The sequence below is a fragment of the Trachurus trachurus genome (genome assembly GCF_905171665.1).
Source record: "Trachurus trachurus genome assembly, chromosome: 12".
In the NCBI taxonomy this organism is placed as follows: Eukaryota; Metazoa; Chordata; class Actinopteri; order Carangiformes; family Carangidae; genus Trachurus; species Trachurus trachurus.
The window spans coordinates 10,675,742-10,695,051 of NC_139908.1; the positions used below are offsets into that span (position 1 = coordinate 10,675,742).

Here is a 19,310-nt window from a genome sequence, read left to right on the forward strand (position 1 = left end):
ATCTGTTTTCTAAATGCAAAGTCAATTTCTTGAATGAAGAGTGCATTCATTCAAAACACACACAAACACACACAGACTGAAGCACTCTGGCTTTTAGAAAATCATTGAGAGGATGGAAGATGATGCAGATGCAAAGTGTTTTGCAGGCAAGCAGCACTCAGATCTGCTGCTGCTCGCCGCGCTTTATTGTCACATACAGGTCTTCATTAGGAGCGTCGTCTGGAGACTTTTGTGCGGAGGCTTTTGTTGTGTGCGTGAATCACTGTGGTTTATGTGTCTTCTCTCCACCCGCTAATACGCCACTATGTCGGCTGGATGGAGTCTGTTGTTAGTGCAGGAGGCTCCTTTATGGGGGGCAAATTGGTGGCGAATAGGACAGCGGAGCACTTTAACAGCACTCACCTTCCCCTCACCCCTTTTAACTTATTAACTTATATTAACTCGTTTTAACCTGTCAACAGCTCTGCATCTGTATCACAAATAAATCACAGCACTGTGTGTGTGTGTGTGTGTGTGTAGCTGAGTGAGGGCAAAATGTGTTTACCTCTGTGTGAATCCACACACACACACACTGCAGCTTTTTACCTCCTAGTCACTATTAATGAAGCCAATCTCCATTTTGACTGTGTGATCACTTTTTAATGCACTTGAGTGGTTTTAAAGTGCAATCAAACGCTAATTAAAGGCTGGTGAGGGTTTTTTTTTCTTTCTTCTTCTTCATGTCGACTGACCATAAATGCTCTTTCTGCGTGCTTTTCCTTTTGTGCATGCTTTCACAACGACGACACCGGCAGCAGCAGCAGCAGCAGAATAAGCAGCATAAGCATGAGTCAATTGTTAAATGCACCTGGAAGACGGAGCCTGGTAGAAGAGCCGTGCTTCTTTTCTTAAAAAAAAAAAAAAAGGGGGCCACAAAAATGGAAGGTAAACAATGTCATGAAAGCTGCAGCCTTTCAAAGAATTTGCAATGATTAGTTTTTCCTTGCTCTTTGAGTGACAGCATTAACAAAAAAAAGAAAAGAAAAAGAAAGAAAATAGATCAGTGTGCAAACCTGCAGAGCCACAGAGCACTCAGCCATTGTTACTAAAGAATATGACGTTCATAAAGTTAAATTCACATCTATATATACACATGTATATATAAAAGAAGATAATTATTGATTTAATTCTAATTTCGGCAGAGAAACATCCACTATGTATAAAATCAAAGCGTGTCTGTGTAACCTGGCCCTCCCCGTCTCCTCTGGACCGCAGATTGATAAATGTGGGACACCAAAAAGGAAAGTGAAAAATCAAATCAGCAGAGAAGCTGAATGTGTCTGTGCCCCCCCCCCTCATATACCCCCCCTCCCTCCCCTAATGAGCCGCTGATTGAACATTTCAGTGGGGAAACATGTAGTCATTAGTCTCCATGCTCCAAAGAAGCATTTAAAAGAAACTTCAGTCGAGGAAAAAAGAAAAAAAAAAAGAAAGAAAAAAAAATCTAATTACAATACAGGAGACACAGGAATAGCTGTGAAGCATCAATTTAAGCATAATCACCACAATTACTGTTCCCCTGGGTCTGCTGGAGTCACACACTGATTGTTTTTTTGGGGAAGAAATTGTATTTGTGAGGAAATGACACAGTTTGTTGTATGTTTTTTTTTCTTGTTCTACTTCTCCTTCTTCCTCAGATGTCATTTGTTCTCCGATCGTCATCATCATCATCATCACCAGGTCTTGGTTGTAACTATAAAGTGCATAACATGGTTTTGTGTTGCCAGAGGATTAACTGACTTGTGAAATGAGAAGTTACCGTCGACTCTACACGTCGCTGAAACAGTCGGTTCGAGTGTGAAGTCGGTGTCGCTGCAGATGTTGTGATGGATTCTAGTTTCCTCTCTCTGTTCAAACAGATCAAAGGGTCAGTTCACACAAATCATACAACTCTACAGTCTTTTACTAACCTTTAAAATCAATGAACTGGTTTCAGTTATTAGATGTTTGGTAACACTTTACAATAAGTACATGCTATTAGGTTTTAGTTAAGCATTAAATACTGAATTCATCATTTATAACACATGAATTCTCATTAGTTTATAAATACAGTTTAAAATGTCTTAGGGTTAAGCTCTCACTGAATTTATAAACTAATGAGTATCATGCTTTATAACTTAAGAATTCTGTATTTATTAATGCTTAATAGTGTGTACTTATTATAAAGTGTTACAATATGTTTCAATGTTTGATTGATTATCAATCTAGATATGTATGTGTGGGCATTTACTGAACACCTGTAGATTATTATCAATGTAGTGTGTGTGTTATAGTATTGTAAAAGCCTCACATTATTGATTGTTTTTATCATTTGCTTATACTTATAAAGTTGAATTGATTTGATTTGTATGTAGAAAACTAAATTATATACACAAAAAAAGTAAAAAATAAAAGTATATATAGTCAGTTACTGTAGTGTACATCATACACATTAATTATTGTTTTAAATCTGTTGCAACTTATTCTAAAATCTGTTTTTATATGTAGCTGTTCTGTAAAGACTTTGTTGTCATTACTTAAAACAGTGCTCCACAAATTAAACTATTAGGAGTTATTACAGATGTGTAATATTCTACACACCACAGCTGCTGCACCACGACTCTCAGCCAACAGTTAGTTAGTGTTTTAGATTAAAAACTAATGTGTCAGAGTCGTCATGACAACCACAGCATCAGTCATGGGAGGAAATGGGAGACATAAGGCGAGAAAAAACAAAAAAGTGAGAAGAAAAAAGTTGTTACGAAACAAAATCTTGTGTGTGTAATTTGGGAAAAAAACTGTTGAGTGCTGCTGCATTAACATTAAGTCTGTTTACACACTGAACCAAACAACAGAGATGACAAACACGTGTATCACAACAACAACAACAGCTGCATCGGCCTCCATCCTGAGCCGCCATGACGGTTCTCTGTCGGACTGTGACGACCTCCACCGCCATGATAAAGCAGGAACGGTGATTAAACACGATTAAACACGTGTCATCAGAAGTGAATCTAATATCACTGTTGTGACAGAATAAAATTCTCACTAATAAAGGAGTTAACAACGATGCAGCGTCAGCGTCTCTACAGCCTGACAGAGGAACGAGGGGCTGATCTCAGACTCCTCCCTGCTCCCTTCAGTGAAAAGTCTGGGAGTGCACCTTGATAGTTTTAAATTTGGAAAACAAATTTCATCCGTGGTCAGCTCAAGCTTCTTCCGATTGAGCTATTTTTCTTCCTTTACATGTATTCTTTCAGAAAAGTCAAAAGAAATGGTAGAAAATCCACATTAAGGTGGTTATTTTGTCTTCTATTGTCAGTAGATTTCTCCCAAATTCACCAAAAGTTAACATGCTACTGTGACATACTTTGCTGTACCTGTCATGTCAGGTATCATTGTAAAGCTCTCTCTCTCCTGAACAATTATGTATGCTCCGAAAGTTGTCATTTCCTCCGTATCCGCAACCAATCATAAAAGTATGATTTACAACAATCTATGGAATTTTACAGTACAAGGCCGTTTTCTCAAAATGAGTTTTTCCTTTTTTCCTCAGACTCTGAGCTAGAAATCTCCATTTCAGCAGCACTTATATTAACTAAAATGTAAAATCCTTTTAACACTCCTGACTGATTGTTTTATCATGACAGTTCTTATTGTTTCTTATATTTCATGTTTATTATATTGTGCTTTTATCTAATGTATTTAATTGTATTTGTTTGTATTCGTAAAGCGTCTTGGCTAAAGGTGCTATATTATATATAAATAAATCTTTTCTTCTTGACTTCTATCCTCTATAACCTCCTCCTCCTCCTTCTCTCCATCCACCTGAAGCTACTTCCTTCAAACAGAGGCCGACATCATGTCGCTGAGCTGCAGCCCAGAGAGGAAGTGAAATCAAGCTGTCACTGCACACGACGTTGAAGCGGAAGAGAAGCAGCAGACCCCCCCACCCCTCTCCCCCTCCCTCCCCAGAGCCCATTATAGCAGGTGCCAACACTGGGAGATGGATCACACACACACACACATATACACACAGGCAAACACACACCTTTGTGAATCCATCAATGAAACAATCTTTCCTAAAATGTAAAAAAAGAAAAGAAAAAAAAAAGAAAATTATTATCCAATATCATAAATAAACAACACCTCATTTCAGGGAGCACTGATGGTATGTTTACACTTCCTGTTTACTAAGTGGGCGTGGCCAATAGGTGCAGTTTGAGCCTGCGCCTGAGTTTGCAGTTTGTTTTTTTATATTCTGGCTCAATATCTGATCAAACAAGATCATATCAGCAGCTACATGATAAAAACATAGTGTAATTAAGCAGATCAATATAAAATATTATTACATTATTTCAGTATTACTTTGAAATTCAAGGTCTCACATATATAAGCCTCATCTGCAGCAGTGCAACCAAAACAAGGAGGACGGAGATGTGCTGAGGTCTGGCAAGAATTTGTTGTATAATTAGAGAGAAACATAGTGTCACAAATAAAGTTAATAAATAAAGTTGTGGCTCCTGAATAATGACCCTGATATCTATTTTGGTAACAATGATGGAGCAAAAGGTGGTGTTGGTGGAGGTTGTTTGAGTGGCCAATGGGAGAAGCTGCCAGGTTCACCTGCCTAATATACGCTATTTAACACAAAATAATATTGTTTTATTGCAGGAATTTGGTCATAAGACAAATGAGAATTGAACCTGATGATGGTTAATGATGAAAGGTCAGAGGGTTCATCCCGTGAGGATCACGTATGTCGGTATAAAATATCAAAACACTTGAAGTTATTGCTTGTTTCGGCCTCCAAAAGCTTTTTATTGTTGCATTTTTACTCACCGATGTCATTGTTATGTTGTGTCACATTGTATGAAGCATAGTTAGATGTTTCCTCTTGATTTTGGGGATTCTTTATTAGATTATTTGTGCTTCTATGATGTTTATATTCCATTTTATATGAACCAACTAACTCAAATTTTCCATTTGTGGACAATAAAGTTCATCCCAACTCTCTGACTTTGTGAATGCGCATCGGACCGTTGTTGAGATATAAACACAACGATGGACGTAACTTCATCCTTGTCCTCACGGAAATCCCCCAATCTTTCAAGATGTGTTATAAAATATTAGGTCCACAAAATAAAATATTTATAATAAGATGTGCACACAGCCAAGTTTGTTTTGTACATTGTTAATTGTGACTTCAGCTGTAAACAGGAGTTTCTGTACATTTAACGTTCATCAATAAACGTATATGAGATCATAATTGACATGTATTCATCTCCAAGTTGTTCCTGCAGGAAAGTGGATTAATACTGTTTTTGTTTTTTTTATGGTTCTGTTGTTTGTTCAAACATGACCACCACTCGCTGCTCTTTTCTTCTGTTTACGTTCATAATTAATTAAAAATAATGAGAACGTGGAACATTGTGTTTTCAGATTCATGATGGTGGTGGTGGTGGTGGTGGTGGGAGTAAAGTGAGTGGTGGGCTGTCGGCAGCTTCACCGTCGCCCTCCGCTTGCTCTTATTTCAGAGTTTATTCACCGGTAAACAGGACAAGAAGACGGACAAACTAATAGAGTTTTAGTTTCAGGTTAGTGTCAATATATAGTGTCACTATATTTCTGTTGAGTCAAAACCACTGTGATCTTATTCAAATGTATAATCCAAATAACATCAAGATACATCAGATATATGGAGATTTATATAATAACAATATGATTTAAGACAAGATTTTGTGCATTGAGTCCCTAGAGGATTAATCCTTAAGACTTAATTCTCCTTTGGTACCACCGTTTGCTTCATATTTGAGGTTTTAAGTGAAATTTGATCACGTCCAAAGCCGCTCTCATTGGAAACGATCACTGTGAAAACAGGACATTTGGAAGGATTTTATTTCTCTAAGGGTGATTTTACATAATATTATCATATTATCTGCCCTGGTCAGTGATTTTAATCCAATTTGGAGTCTCTATGTGACTAATTTTGTTCTACCACACATCCCCCGCCCCAGTAATAATTACAGCTGGGATAACCCACTGTTCTTCACTGGGCTCTCTGCTCCTACTGTCATTTTTCTGTTTGTCCTTCAACACCTTTCCTTGAATCAGATCGGTGTGTGAGTGGATCAAACTGGATTAAGATTTTTTAAATTTTATTTCTGCAGGTTTATTGAAAGTGGCCGATCTAATAGACCTTCAGACCTTAAAAATAATGTATAAAGCAAAGAACAGATTAAATAACTTGTTCAAGCTGGAGGAAGAGGATAACAGATTGAAGCTTGTTTTTTAAAAACATACATTTGCAAGGCTAAGCTACTGTATTTCTGTTGCAGGTGTAAAACTATGGCATTCACAAAGCAAGGAACTGAAAAGTGGTAGAAGTATTATCTCAGTTTTAAAAAGCACCTATAAAAAAGAAGGAGAAAGAGAAAAAGAAGGGAAAAAAAGAAACGATAGAATAGACGAGCTTTGTCCAATGCTATTTTGCTTGTTTGTTTACTTGTTATTATTATATGTTTCATCATCTTTAATTTTTTTGAAATAGTGTATAACATTGGTGTTGATATTAAGCCAATGCAATTATAACTATAGAAAGGGGCAGGTACTAAGTTTTTCTTCATCCTGCTCGTTTTCATTTATGGTGATTATGTGTACTACATCATGTAAATATGTGCAACCGTGTGAAGTATGTAAACCATGAATGTAATAAATCGAAATGAAATGAAAGTCAAAAACGTGTCTGCTAATCTGATGTTAACACCTAAATGAGAACGTACAACAAACAGAGTCATCTTGAGATTTCTAGATCCACATTCAGTGTAATAGGTGAAGGTGCTGCTGTTACGTCGGCTCCAGGTAGGAAGCTTTAATTTATTCTTTTTTGTTCATGTTTTGGCGAAGTGGCACCTTTAATTATATAAATTAGAGTTAGAATAAATAATAATTCTCCAACAAAGTGTATTCATGTAGGTTTATTCAAGAGGAATATCTAAAATAATGAAGTGGAGGTTTCATGTCCGTGTGTTAAGATTTGATTCTGTAAATCTAATGGTGCTGGAAATTCACATACGGACTTGCCTGAGGCGGTGCGTTCAAGTATCGCGGCACCCTGGGAATTGTTTTATCGCCCACTCCCTGTTTTTCTGAAGAGTCCTGATTCTGTCTGTCTGAAATATGTGAAAGAATGTGTGTGTGTGTGTGTGTTGCCTCGAACACACTTCACCAACAGCCTGTTTCATAATCCAGTGATTTCTGTGTTTCTCTTTTAGTGAAGTAACTTGTGAGACTGTGAACACATGTCTGGAAATCTTCTCTGTGGCTTGTGTGCATGTGTGTGATGCTGAGAGAGAAAGCCAGAGAGGCGTGTGTGTGTGTGTGTGTGTGTGTGTGTGTGTGTGTGTGTGTGTGTGTTTCTGGCAGGCCTGACACAGCTCTTGTGTGTGTGTGTGTAATGGGAACAGCTGGCTGAGGGAATGAGTACAGAGGGAGAGGTGATGGATGCGAGTGGAGCTCCTGTGACAGATGAGCTAACAGGTGTTCACCACAGCCCTCAGAGAGACGCTATTTATGAGCCAGAAAAGACAGCCAGACGCAAAGCACACGACGCCACCGGCCCCCGCTCGCTCCGCGCCGAGACACCGCCGCACGTCACGTATATACATCTGCACAACCCCAACCCCAACACAACACAACAACCAACGAGCAGCACGGCAGAACCGAACCGTCGTCAGGCTAAAAGCATCTTTACTCAGCGGTGAAGCTGTTTCACCGAGTTCCCTCAAACGCCTCCTCCTCCTCCTCCTCCTCCTGCTGCAGAATATTAATATAAAGATGAAACATGTGAAGCTGCGATTGCACTTTACTTTGCATTAAACTGGATCCTGTACTTTTAAACACAAGAGTCCACAGCCACACTTTTGATAAGAGTCCTTAATATACCATCAGTTTAGTGCAGAGGTCTGCTCAGGTGGAGTGAATCTGGATGTTTTTAATCTGTATTTTTGAGAATAACACTGACATCTGAGGACAGACGCAGAGTTTCAGCAGCTTTGGCCTTTTATACACTGTGTTAACTTACATTTACATCACAGAGCTGCTCATACACTACTCTGAACACAGATGTGAAAGAGTTTGATCACAAGATGTTGCTGCTATATTATTCTCTCTTTATGAATATATATTTTACATTCATGAACTATTTGCATTGTGAATTAAACAATAATGGATTAAGACTAATCTCTAACACTGGCAGATTTAAGATTTCCCTGGAGAGCTTTGTGTTTGTAGTTGATGTGACCTTGGTTGTTGTTGTTGAGGATGAATTTCATTTACTATTTCATTGTCTGTTGTACAATGAAAAAAAAATTGAGTGTAACAACTCGGATCTGTTCTGGTTTTCTGATGGCGACGCGATGTTGAGTTGGAGATTTTTGGTTTAGAAAGATTTCGGATGGCGATGAGGACCAGAGATCATCACTATGTAAAAGAGGAAACTGAATGCTTTTGTAAATATCTTTAGGACACATAATATAAGGAATCCGATCAATCAATATACATCAAAATGTTGTAAAAAAGAAGAAAAAAAGAAAAGAAAAGTATTTTCAAGAATCTTTGACATTTTTTTTGTTTTTTTTTGCACCATGTGGAAAAAAATAATCTTTTTAATGTGAGACGAAGATGAATGCAGTTGTGACAGAAGCTCTTAACACAGACAGCGTGAAATGATTTAAAGAAACTGAAGAGGAATATACATGTGTGACTTTGTATAAGAATAGAAAATAACACATGTGCCTGACAATTGAAAAAAATAAATAAATTGATTCTCTGTATAAACATATATGTCATTATAGCTTCCATCTTGGTTTGAATGAAGAAATAAGAGTTGTAATGTGAAAAAAAAGAGTATAAATAAATAAATAAAAAACTAATATTGTTATTATTCCAGATGGTGAGTACGGTTTTTGAAGACTCTGGAAATATCTTCAGAGGGATGATATGCGTTGTTAAACGACGCCTCCAGGTAATTAAAAGACCACCTGGTATTTATTTCTCACAAAGAGAAAGACAGAGAGAAATGTTCTTGATTCAGGGTGAATGTGAAATAAATAAATAAGGAGGCGTGAACTGCAGCATCTTATCTTAATATCCATCTGGTAATAAATGACTCAAACGTCAGTGTGTGTTGTGTTACGAGAGCAGAACAGTGACCTGCTTCATCTGATGATATAATCAGAGGATTGTTTGTTACCTGTGATGAATTGACTTGTGTTTGCGAGAATACAAATCTGCTCCGGTCAATTATGAACACGTGGCTTCATTAGGTGAAGTGGATTATGTATTTATTGTATTGTTGTTGTTATTTATCTGGTAAATTCAACAGACTTGTGCTCAGTTGCAGCAGTTTCTCTGCTTCTATTCTTTAAATAGAGGTTTGTGTTGATGTTATTATGTACAGTAGATTGTAGAATGAATGTTAGGTTTGTCAAATATTTCAATGAGCCGCTGGTTTTACAGCTTCAGAACACATTGGAAGGTGGATGGAGACGAGGGAGAAGGAGAAGGATGAACATGTGTCATCTGGTTCGAGTGACAGATCCATCAAAATCATGATGCCATGAGTACATGGTTTGCGCCTCAGCCTGCCAATTAGCAGCAGCTCACGATTATGCTAACGATTTTTGTGATCTGGCCACGTTCGGCTAAATAAATGAAAATAAATCACAAGCAGCAGCACTGAGAAGTTTGGAGGAAGTTCAACGCCGCCGGATCCACCTGTGCGAAAGTTTCCGCCAGTTAGACACACAAAGAAATAATAATAAAAAAGTATTGTTTTTAATAAATTCACTTTTTTTTTTATTGTTCAGCAAAAGCGATACAGATAAAAAGACCTTGTTGATTTCAGTCTAATCTCTATGTTTGGTGTTCTAAGTAACAATATTTTCATGTAGAAGGCACTTGAACTGACGTGATTCGGGGGCAGGAATGTAAAAACTAGATCAGGCACAGAGACGTTGTGGAGTTAGAAAAGCTTCTACGGGTTTATAAATTTAAAGGCATTATTAGATTTGGGTTGAAATGTTGTGGAGAAAAATCCTCCTCTTCTGCTTTTTATTGGCACTTCAAGTTCACCGAAGAGTTGCTCGGCTCTGGCACAAATGTCAGTGAAGCACAGCTGGATGTCGATGCTTTAAATTTTCTCTTGATGCATGTGTGAAGATTTTATTTCTCCCAAATATTTGCACGGATTGTAAAAAATATTGTGAAATCTGAAGCGTCGACACCTTGAAGTAAACGAGCAGTTAGTTGGTTGGTTTTGACATTTTTGTCCTGATGTGGGTGGGGAGTGTTGCGTTCAAGGTGCGACTTTAAAGGTGGGAACGAAAACAAACAGCTGAGGACAGTGTCACATTTTTAAAATGGTTCGTCACTTCTACGTTGCCTTCTGTGTGTCTTAAAGGAGGAGCAACACTTTATTTTAGAGTTTCACTCAGTTATTCCCGTGGTTCAGGACAATCTCAGCTCCAGTTCTCCACTCTCTCGACTGTAGATGTCCTGAACTAACGGGAATAAAACTGACTCAGTGAAGTGCTGCTCTCCTTTACCTGTACTAAAAGAACCTGATGGGAGGGAAGGAGTGGGAGGAGGATGAAGAGGAGGAGGAGGAGGAGGAGGAGGAGAAGGAGGGGCTCTACGCTTGTGCGAGGGCTTGTTTGAGGTCTCGGAGCAACATGGACGCCATGACGCTCTTTTCTGTGTTGATGGTGAGCAGGGCGGAGGAGGACTCCTTCGTCTCCAGGGTGACGAGGACCAGGGCGCCGCTGCTGACCGTCCGCCCGGCAAACCTGCAGGTGAGGAAGAGAGACGGGAGTCAGAAGAGCACAGATCACACTGGGAACTAGTTTCCTGAAAAGAAATAGTCTCTAGAAAAAAAAGTAGTATTGTGGTTTTTTTAAAGGGATAGTTCAACATTTTGGCAAATTGGCCCATTGCCATAATCCCTATAGTCATAGCAGTAGGTTTGTTACCTTTAATTGTCAGTGCAAGCTATTTTTAGAATGGTGGAGCAGAGCCGCGAGCTGCTCAGAGCTACGCTACGGAGGCTCATGGGATTTCTTGGTTTCCCTCATCAAACTCATCAAATACACAATCCAACAACTCCAAAACACTTGGTGGACAAGTTGTGACCTGCCTACCTACCTCTAAAACAAGTCTGTCTCGTAACGATCTGTTATTATCTCATAGAGTGGTGAATGTGCAGGACCAGAGCGTTTTGGAGATTGTGTATTTGATGAGTTTGATGAGGGAAACCAAGAAATCCCATGAGCCTCCGTAGCATAGCTCTGAGCAGCTCGCGGCTCTGCTCTGCCGTTCTAAAAATAGCTTGCACCGACAATTAAAGGTAACGAACCTACTGCTATGACTATAGGGATTATGGCAATGGGCCAATTTGCCAAAATGTTGAACTATCCCTTTAACATTTCCATTCAGAACATTATAGTGGTCATGAATCTAAAATAACAAAACAAACCCCAGTTATCTGCATGGGTAGCTCCCATTTATGGAATTTGTGGAAAGTAAAGGAGACAAGAAGAAATAAAAAGGCAAATAAAAGCAACAAGAACACATTGATCCAAGTTTCTAAATGGGTCAAGTTTGCATCCACCTGTCGGCCACAGTTTAGGCTGAACTGTTTTTTTGTTTTGTTTTTTTATATCTGCAGAAATAAGAATGTGAAATGTGAAAAGCTGCACTTTCATGTCCGAGAGTTGAAGCAAACAAACAGGTTTGAGTGTGTGTCAGGTTCTTGTTGCCATTAGAACGATTTATTAATCATTTATTATGTTGTTTATTATTCTTATATCAATAAAAAAACAGACAAATGTGAATGATTTTACAGAAATACTTTGTTTAAATTCACATTAAAGAATCTAAATGTGACTGCAGCCGACGGCCGACGAGCACATGACTGAACAGCTGATGTGTAACAAACATGAAGCAGCTTAACAAAAGAGATAAATGCGTCGGCGCGGTCAGAGACCTGTGTGTGTGAGCTTAACAACATTTCCTCCCCTGAACCCATAAATCCTCACGTTTGAAAAATTCTCCAACACCTCACACCTTGTAATTACCCCCGAATTAGTGCGAGAGAGACAAGGAAGGAAAATGATGTGACAGGAAATATAGAGAGCGGAGCAACAGACAGTCTATTATCCCAACTGACTAAAGAGCCATTAGGGGGAGACACGCCCCCTCATGCCAGTCAATCACAGTTTAGCCCCTTTTTTATGGACTCTGGGTGTCTATGAGTGTGTGGGAGCTTTGGGACGAGGGTGGGGTGGGTGGGGGTGGGGGGCTGCCCCGTCCCACCAGCTCCCTCTGGGGCCGTCTCCTTGGATACCGTCCCTCTAGACCAGGGGCAAATCTGGGCGCACATGGTCCCCATTGAGAGCGCTAACAAGAGGCAGACAGGGGCTGCGACCCAGCGCGACCCTCTTTGAGGGTGACAGATCTGAGCCGGGCCCCCGACTCGCTCCCTCAGGAGCCGCGCGGGGGCCAACTCCCCGCCATCTGCCTCCATTTAGCACTACATCCCCGCAACAAAGACCCCCCGTGGCAGCCCGCTTAGGCCTGACAAACAGCCCACAAAGAGCCCCACTTAGGCCTGACTAAAGCCAGTCAAGAGCCCCCTCCCCTCACCCCAACCCCACCTCGCCCCCCCTCCTCTCTCAGGAGGAACGGCCTGTTGGACCCGGCGCTGTCACGGAGCCCCCTGCGTCGCCGTGCAGCGCTGCGGGGAGCGAGTAGCACGTCCACCAATTAGCACACACACGTTAAAGATGTGGAAAGAGAGAGGAGGGGGGGGGGGGGAGGAAGGGGGAGGAGGGGGGGGGGCGTGCATACACAATGAAACGATGCAGTGTGTCTGGGTGCGTCTCTGGGGAGCTGCTAAATTACCATCAACAGAGGGGAGGGAGTTTATCAGGGAGCTCTCAGGGAGGAGAGAGAGACCCTCCTCAGCCTTAATTAAAATATTAGCCACTTCAGCAGGAAACACAAACCGCTCAAGAAGAGGATTAATTTCTCTCTCTCAAAAAAAAAAACCAACTCTCTCTGCTGCTGCTGCTGCTGCTGCTGCTGCTAAGCTCTCGCTCGCTTCTTTAAATAATTCAGGGGGTTGGAAATTAATCCAAATTACCAACTGTGGAAATCCAGGACGCGGCCTCTGCTGGGAGTCGCTGGAACCTTTTTAAACCAACAAACACAATAATCCGACTTCATATGCAAAATAATAATAATAAAGAAGAAGACGAAGAAGAAGAAGAAGGTGGTATTTTTCCTGTCTCTGTTTACATGTGTCATTCAACATACAAGTGCCCCCCCCCCCCCCCCCCCCCCCCCCCCCTCCACTGTCAGCAGCTTAAGGTGTCTATGTGGTCCCTGTGGCTTTGCTAATGGATTTAGGATATAAATCTATCATTTACTCAGCCAGTTAACACTACCCTGAGGCTGCTTTCATTTCGTCTCAGGAGACGCTGCCATGCCGCGGGGCCTTTGTTCACGGGAGGGAATAAAGAGCCGGCGACAGAAAACAAGAGTGTGTTTTGATTGCGTTTGATTTCCCTTTCCTTTTGCTTTGCTTTTAAATATTCTCACTTTGCTGTTGTTGCAGGTGCAAAGAGCGGCGCCGCATCGCATCCATGTCTTGAGACACAACAACATCAGTGCATTTTTTTTTTTAAAGGACTAGAAGGGAAAGATTAAGGACGAGCGCACGCCTTAAACGGGTCATTGGTATTCTCCTGCACTCTTCACATACTGGGCTAAACACTGGATTAATTGCAGTGTATGGAAAGAAAAGCAAAGCATAACCCCTGGACTTAGAGCAGGCGGATTGGCATCGATCGGCAGGGCTGCGGCTAAGCATCACTCTCCAATTATCTGTGATTCTCCTCAGTGCAGTGAGCCCATGTGTGTGTGTGTGCCATCTGCCTCCCCTCCACCCTGCCACTGCACAACACAAAGTGGGCTTCACCTTTACATTCACCCTCACACAGAGAAGACACATGCAGGCCGCTGAGGGTTTTCGGCTCAGCAAGAACGCAGGACTTAACCCACAGCGAGAAACACAATCCCCCTGCTGCAAACATCCAAACACCTTTTCCACCACCGGTCAGATAGAAAATAAAAAAAGAATACAAAAAAAAGACAAAACAGCATCGTGTTTAAAATAAAAAATAAAAAATGGGACTCTCTGACAGCAGCTGTGTGGAGGCTGCAGTTGGATGCTATTGTTTCATCCTGGTTCTTGGCCAGGTGGACAAGTGGAAGTGTGTCCTTCAACTGATTGGTCAGCGAAGCCAGAGGCAGAGCAGAGCGGTGGCTCCGTCCAGGCAGATGGCCAGAGCTATTAGCCCCAATTAGAACCAGGAACCCTTCACACATCTCCATGCAGAGCTCGGCCATACGGACACACACACACACCACTCGATGGACACGGAGGGTAAGAGAGGGACAAACAGACGGCGGGAGAAGAGGCCGAGGAAGAGAGAAGAAGAAGAAGAGGGAGACGTGACGGGGAGAGGAGATGAGATGAGACTTTTTAAAAAAAAAGGGCGAAATAAACATTTGGAATGTGTGTGTGTGTGTGTGTGTGTGTGTGTGTGTTGCATCCAAACACACATTACATCAGTTTCACGGTGCATCTCCAATACAGTATCTGCTAAAGGAATCCATACTGAGGAGACCAGACATTTAATTAGTCCGGTTATAAATGAAAGCCAATTTAATTTTTAATAGAAACAAGAATTCCCTTAAAAAAAAAGAAAAGGAAAAGAGGAAAACTCACAGTGTGTTTAAAGGGACATAATGTAATTACATCAAAGTATAAAGTAAAGAGAAAGCACAGCTTATAAATCACGGGCCCCTCCCCCCCCTTTATTTTTTGAAAATTAGGCTCTAACCAGGCGGATTGGCAATGCATGCAAAATTCGATCAAATTTGCTTTCAAACGGACTGAAAAATAGAGCACATTTATTCTATTCCGCCTGTTTAGACATAAACAAGAACAGTGTTGTCTACATTTGCTTTCCTGCTTGATTTATTGCCATCCTCCTTTCCAGCAATCAATTTCTGTGTTTCTGTGGCATTCCGCCCCCCCCACCACACCCCCTTCCCTCCTCCTCCTCCTCCTCCTCCTCTCCGCTCACTCGCTCGCCCTCCGACGCCTGTTTGGAAAAAGCAGTGCTGCACCCTGCTGATAAACAGAGGGAGTGCAGGGATGCAGAGGAGCTCATGGAGGCTGCTGGTGGAGGGGTAGGTGGGTAGGTGGGTAGGTGGTAGGAGGGGGTGAAAACAGGCTGTTGCTTTGTTAAACCGAAACCTGTCGTCAGCCACAGTCGCTCAGTTTGCAGCACAAAGTACCCGAGGTCAGTCTGAACTGAAGTGTCGTGAACTCCACACATCTCAGGCTTCATATTGAAATCCCATAGACCCAGACTCACTCTCTCTCTCTCTGTGTGTCTCTCTCTCTCTCTCCTCCCGGGACAGATACTCTGTGTGATCCAGATTAGAGATTAGAGACTCTGGGGGCTCTCTGGGTGGAGGTCACCTCTCACATCACACTTAACGACGAGTGACCTGCGCGATAAGCTCTCAGTGGGTGTATCCGATCAGATCGATTCACTACTCTGCTCTTGTGCAATGTGCGTTATTCAAAGTATGTACTGCAGTAACACACAGTAAAAAACGCTTGTGGTTTGAATTATCACAGGATTATCTGATTATTCCAACAAATTATCCTATTTTTTTGCATTTATTGCGTTTATATTATGGTGCAGATTCTGAAAACCATAGATGTCGAAACGGATTCTAAGAGCATGAAATGGGCATTTCTCACCAATTTATGACATTATTAGTAAAATTAATCAATAATTGGGACACAATCACACCAATTTTACCACTTTAAACCATAGTTAGGATGTGGGAAGAAGGAAATATAGTGCAAGTACAGCTGATGTGTTCAATTTTTGTGGAATAAAACAGGAAATAAACCCGTTTCTAAACACGATGATGGACAGAACAAACCTGCACAGCCTCGCGGTCTGTAAAGTTAAAAGATCGGATTTTTGTTTTGAAATTGAGCAGAACGAATCGAAATGAGCCAAATTGCTGCATCTCTAATCATAACAAAACAATCACATTAAATGATCACATTGAGTTCAATATCCAGAACCTGCACTGAATTAAAAAAACAAACAGATTTGGAGGAAAAATGAAAACAATCCTGCTTTTTTTTTTGTTCTTTTTTTTTGCATTAACTTAACTCCTCAAAGACGAAGCTGCAAACCCCCTGGTTAAGTTTGAAGACACAGAGACTGAGGATTTTGTCGGTGGTGGAGGAACTCCTGAGGACGGAGCCAACGGGACAATATGGAGGAGGAAGAGAGTGTCTTTATTATTAAAAAGACTGGAAGTGGGAGACTGCTTTCCTCTGTTGCCGTCACAGAAGCAGGAGAGAGAGAGATTGATAGCATGGAGTCATTTGAGTTATTGGTTATTCTGAATGAAGTATGGGCGTATTGGATGCAGGCCTCTCCCACTGGCTAACATTGATTTCCACTCACTCTTTCGTCTCTCTGTGCCCTTGTGCTACCGTCTCCTTCTTATTTATTTATTTTTCTTCTTCTTTTTCCTCTGACTTCCTCACCGTCCTGTCTCTACGCATTCGTCGTCTACTCCCCCCCCCCCCCAGATCTATAAAAGAAATTATCACCAAAGACGGACACACAGAGAAAGAGAGAGGGAGAGGAGAGGAGACGGCGGGGTGGCGATGGCAGCAGTGGCAGCAGCGGCAGCAGCAGCAGAGGGGATGGAGTGAAAGACAAAGAGGAAGTGAAAGAGAGACAGCGGTGGTGGAGGGAGAGACAGATGGGGGTGCAGAGATGAAGTGAAAGGGAGACAGAGCAGGAAACAGAGGGAGAGAGGGAGGTGTAATTATCTATCAGGTGTTCGGGTGTGCGTGACAGAGGAGGAAGCTCATTAGCACACTCTGTGTACACCAATTACACAGCCAGGCTTCTCAGGGCATTCCCCTGGCATGTCTGTGTGAGGCTGAGCGGCGACACACACTCTCTCTCTGTCTCCGAAACCCACGTACAAGTGAAGCCCACGTTAAAAAAAAAAAAAAACACAAAATATGGCAGACAGAGTTCACCTGGTCACTCACACACACAGGGAACAAATTTCCTACAGCCCTAAACAACTTTTATGGTTATCGTTAAGAACATACAACAAGTCAGTTATCAATAATGGAAGCAAATTGATGGACAATAATCAAATAAATAAATTAAAACGCACTTTAAGTGAGTTTGTTTTTAATGTTTAATGGATCTAAGATTTTGTCTCAAACACTAATTCTAGTGAATTGTGTCATTTGCTGTGAAATCATCTCTCCTCTCCTTGTTATTGCCTTGTGGGTGCACCTTTCCACTGGCTGACAGGAAATTGTAAACACCTGTCATTTAGTGTGAAATGCTCCATTTTTTTTTTTTTGTATTCAAGTCTCAAAGTATTTGACTGGTTTGGGATTAAATACATCAACGGGTTTTGGAGCCGAACTTGCCGGCGTTAAGATGCGACGCCTGTCAAGACGAGGGGAAATAAACAACATCTCACGCTCGGCATCAGGTTGGATATCGGCTAAGTAAAGAGTAAATTGGATAAATAACGCTGTCAACCAATGTATTTTGGCAATTCTGCCCTATGAAAACCATGCATCTCCCAGACGCTGTGTATTTTAAAAAAATGGTTCGTTAGGCTTATGAGGCGCAGAAAACACGTAAAATCCCAAATCTGTTGCATAAAGAACGTTTCAAATTCATGAAATTAAAAAAAAAGAAGAAGAAAAAAAACCCCCAAACAAACCACCGAGTCCTCACCTGTGGAAGTTGCTCTGGCTGGATGAAACCACTCCTACGTTGGCCACGGACAGGACCTGCTTGTTGATGGCCTGGCTGGAGGTGTTTGCTGTTGCCATGGTGACGGTTTGCGAGGTCTCATTCATGCCCAGGAGCTTACCTGAGAGGATGGGGAAAAGCATTTTGCCATTTAAAACAGGGACGAACAAAAATAAGAGGCTAAATTTAGTTAGTTATTCCTTTAAATTTAATGAATTAGTCCAGTAAAAAAAAAAAAAACATGGCTGCGGTCTGCATATATTGTTATAAACACACTTAAAAGGTAATTCAAATTACACTGTTGTGTGCTGTTCATCTTAACATGACCAGTAATGTCCTGTTTAAACAATATTTCTGGGCTGACAAGATAAAATAACACTTGATGACTGATAGTAACTAAACAAATCGAATAAAAAACGAAGCTGGAGGCCCGGAGGCTTCAGTTTGTTCGCTCTCAGTAATGAGCGAGGATTTGAAAGAAAGAGTGGAGATAAATATGCACAAGTAAGGAGGTAATAAAAGAGGGAAATATAATGAAAACCTTCAGTCAATTTGTATAAAGCAGCTTCTTCCCCAGAGAGAGCGACGTCCAGAGCAAAGCAAGTTGTTCTCTACTCTGTTCAATCGCCCCCTCTTTTCTTTTCTTTTCTTTTTGTCTGAGTGCAGGTTGAATTCAGCCGAGCTCCAAACACACACAGCGCATGAAGATTAATTAAAGCAGAAGCAGCATTTAGCAGGCACTTAAGAGCACACTGATGGCTCAGATATGAGTCTGCTCTCAGCTCTCAGTGGCTGCCTCAGTACGTAGCTCCACAGGTGTGTGTGTGTGTGTGTGTGTGTGTGTGTGTGTGTGTGTGTGTGTGTGTGTGTGTGTGTGTGTGTGTGCTTTGTGAAGGAATACCATTAAGTGCTTGGTAAGAGGGAAGCATTTTGCCTTAATGAAAAGGTGAGGAAATGTTTAGCAGGCAGAGGCAGGCTGGGACTTTATTTGATTTCATAAAAATGAAGAATGAAGAAAATCACTCACCCTCTAATTTTGGAGATTTGAAGATTTTTAAAAAATGATACAACATCTGTAACAACTTTATCGCCTTTAAATAATAGGTCTGATGATATTTTACATTTTACTTACTGTTCCCAAATCCCATCTAAAGACCGAAAACTAATAACAAACTGTTCCCATTACAAAGTATCGTCAGTATAAAGCTGCTTGAAATAATCTGTAGCACTGAATAGGAATTGATATGGATCTGAAAATCTGAAAATTGTCCCAGCAAGAAATTATTTAGCATTTTTTTCTAAATGAAACTACATATTTATATGGATTTACAT

The 19,310-nt window shown here is 41.0% G+C and overlaps 1 protein-coding gene across 1 annotated transcript in view; it reads right to left on the reverse strand.

The window, feature by feature from the left end:
* Positions 1-9,937: 9,937 nt before the first annotated feature.
* ap3b1a (adaptor related protein complex 3 subunit beta 1a) overlaps positions 9,938-19,310 on the reverse strand; it is a 57,204-nt gene continuing 47,831 nt past the window's right edge. The window contains exons 26-27 of the mRNA XM_083983433.1: positions 17,961-18,099; positions 9,938-10,865 (exon numbers count right to left, since the gene is read on the reverse strand). Of these exons, the coding sequence (XP_083839559.1) occupies positions 10,712-10,865; positions 17,961-18,099 (293 nt within the window). The 3' untranslated portion in view covers positions 9,938-10,711. The remainder of the gene's footprint in view (positions 10,866-17,960; positions 18,100-19,310) is intronic.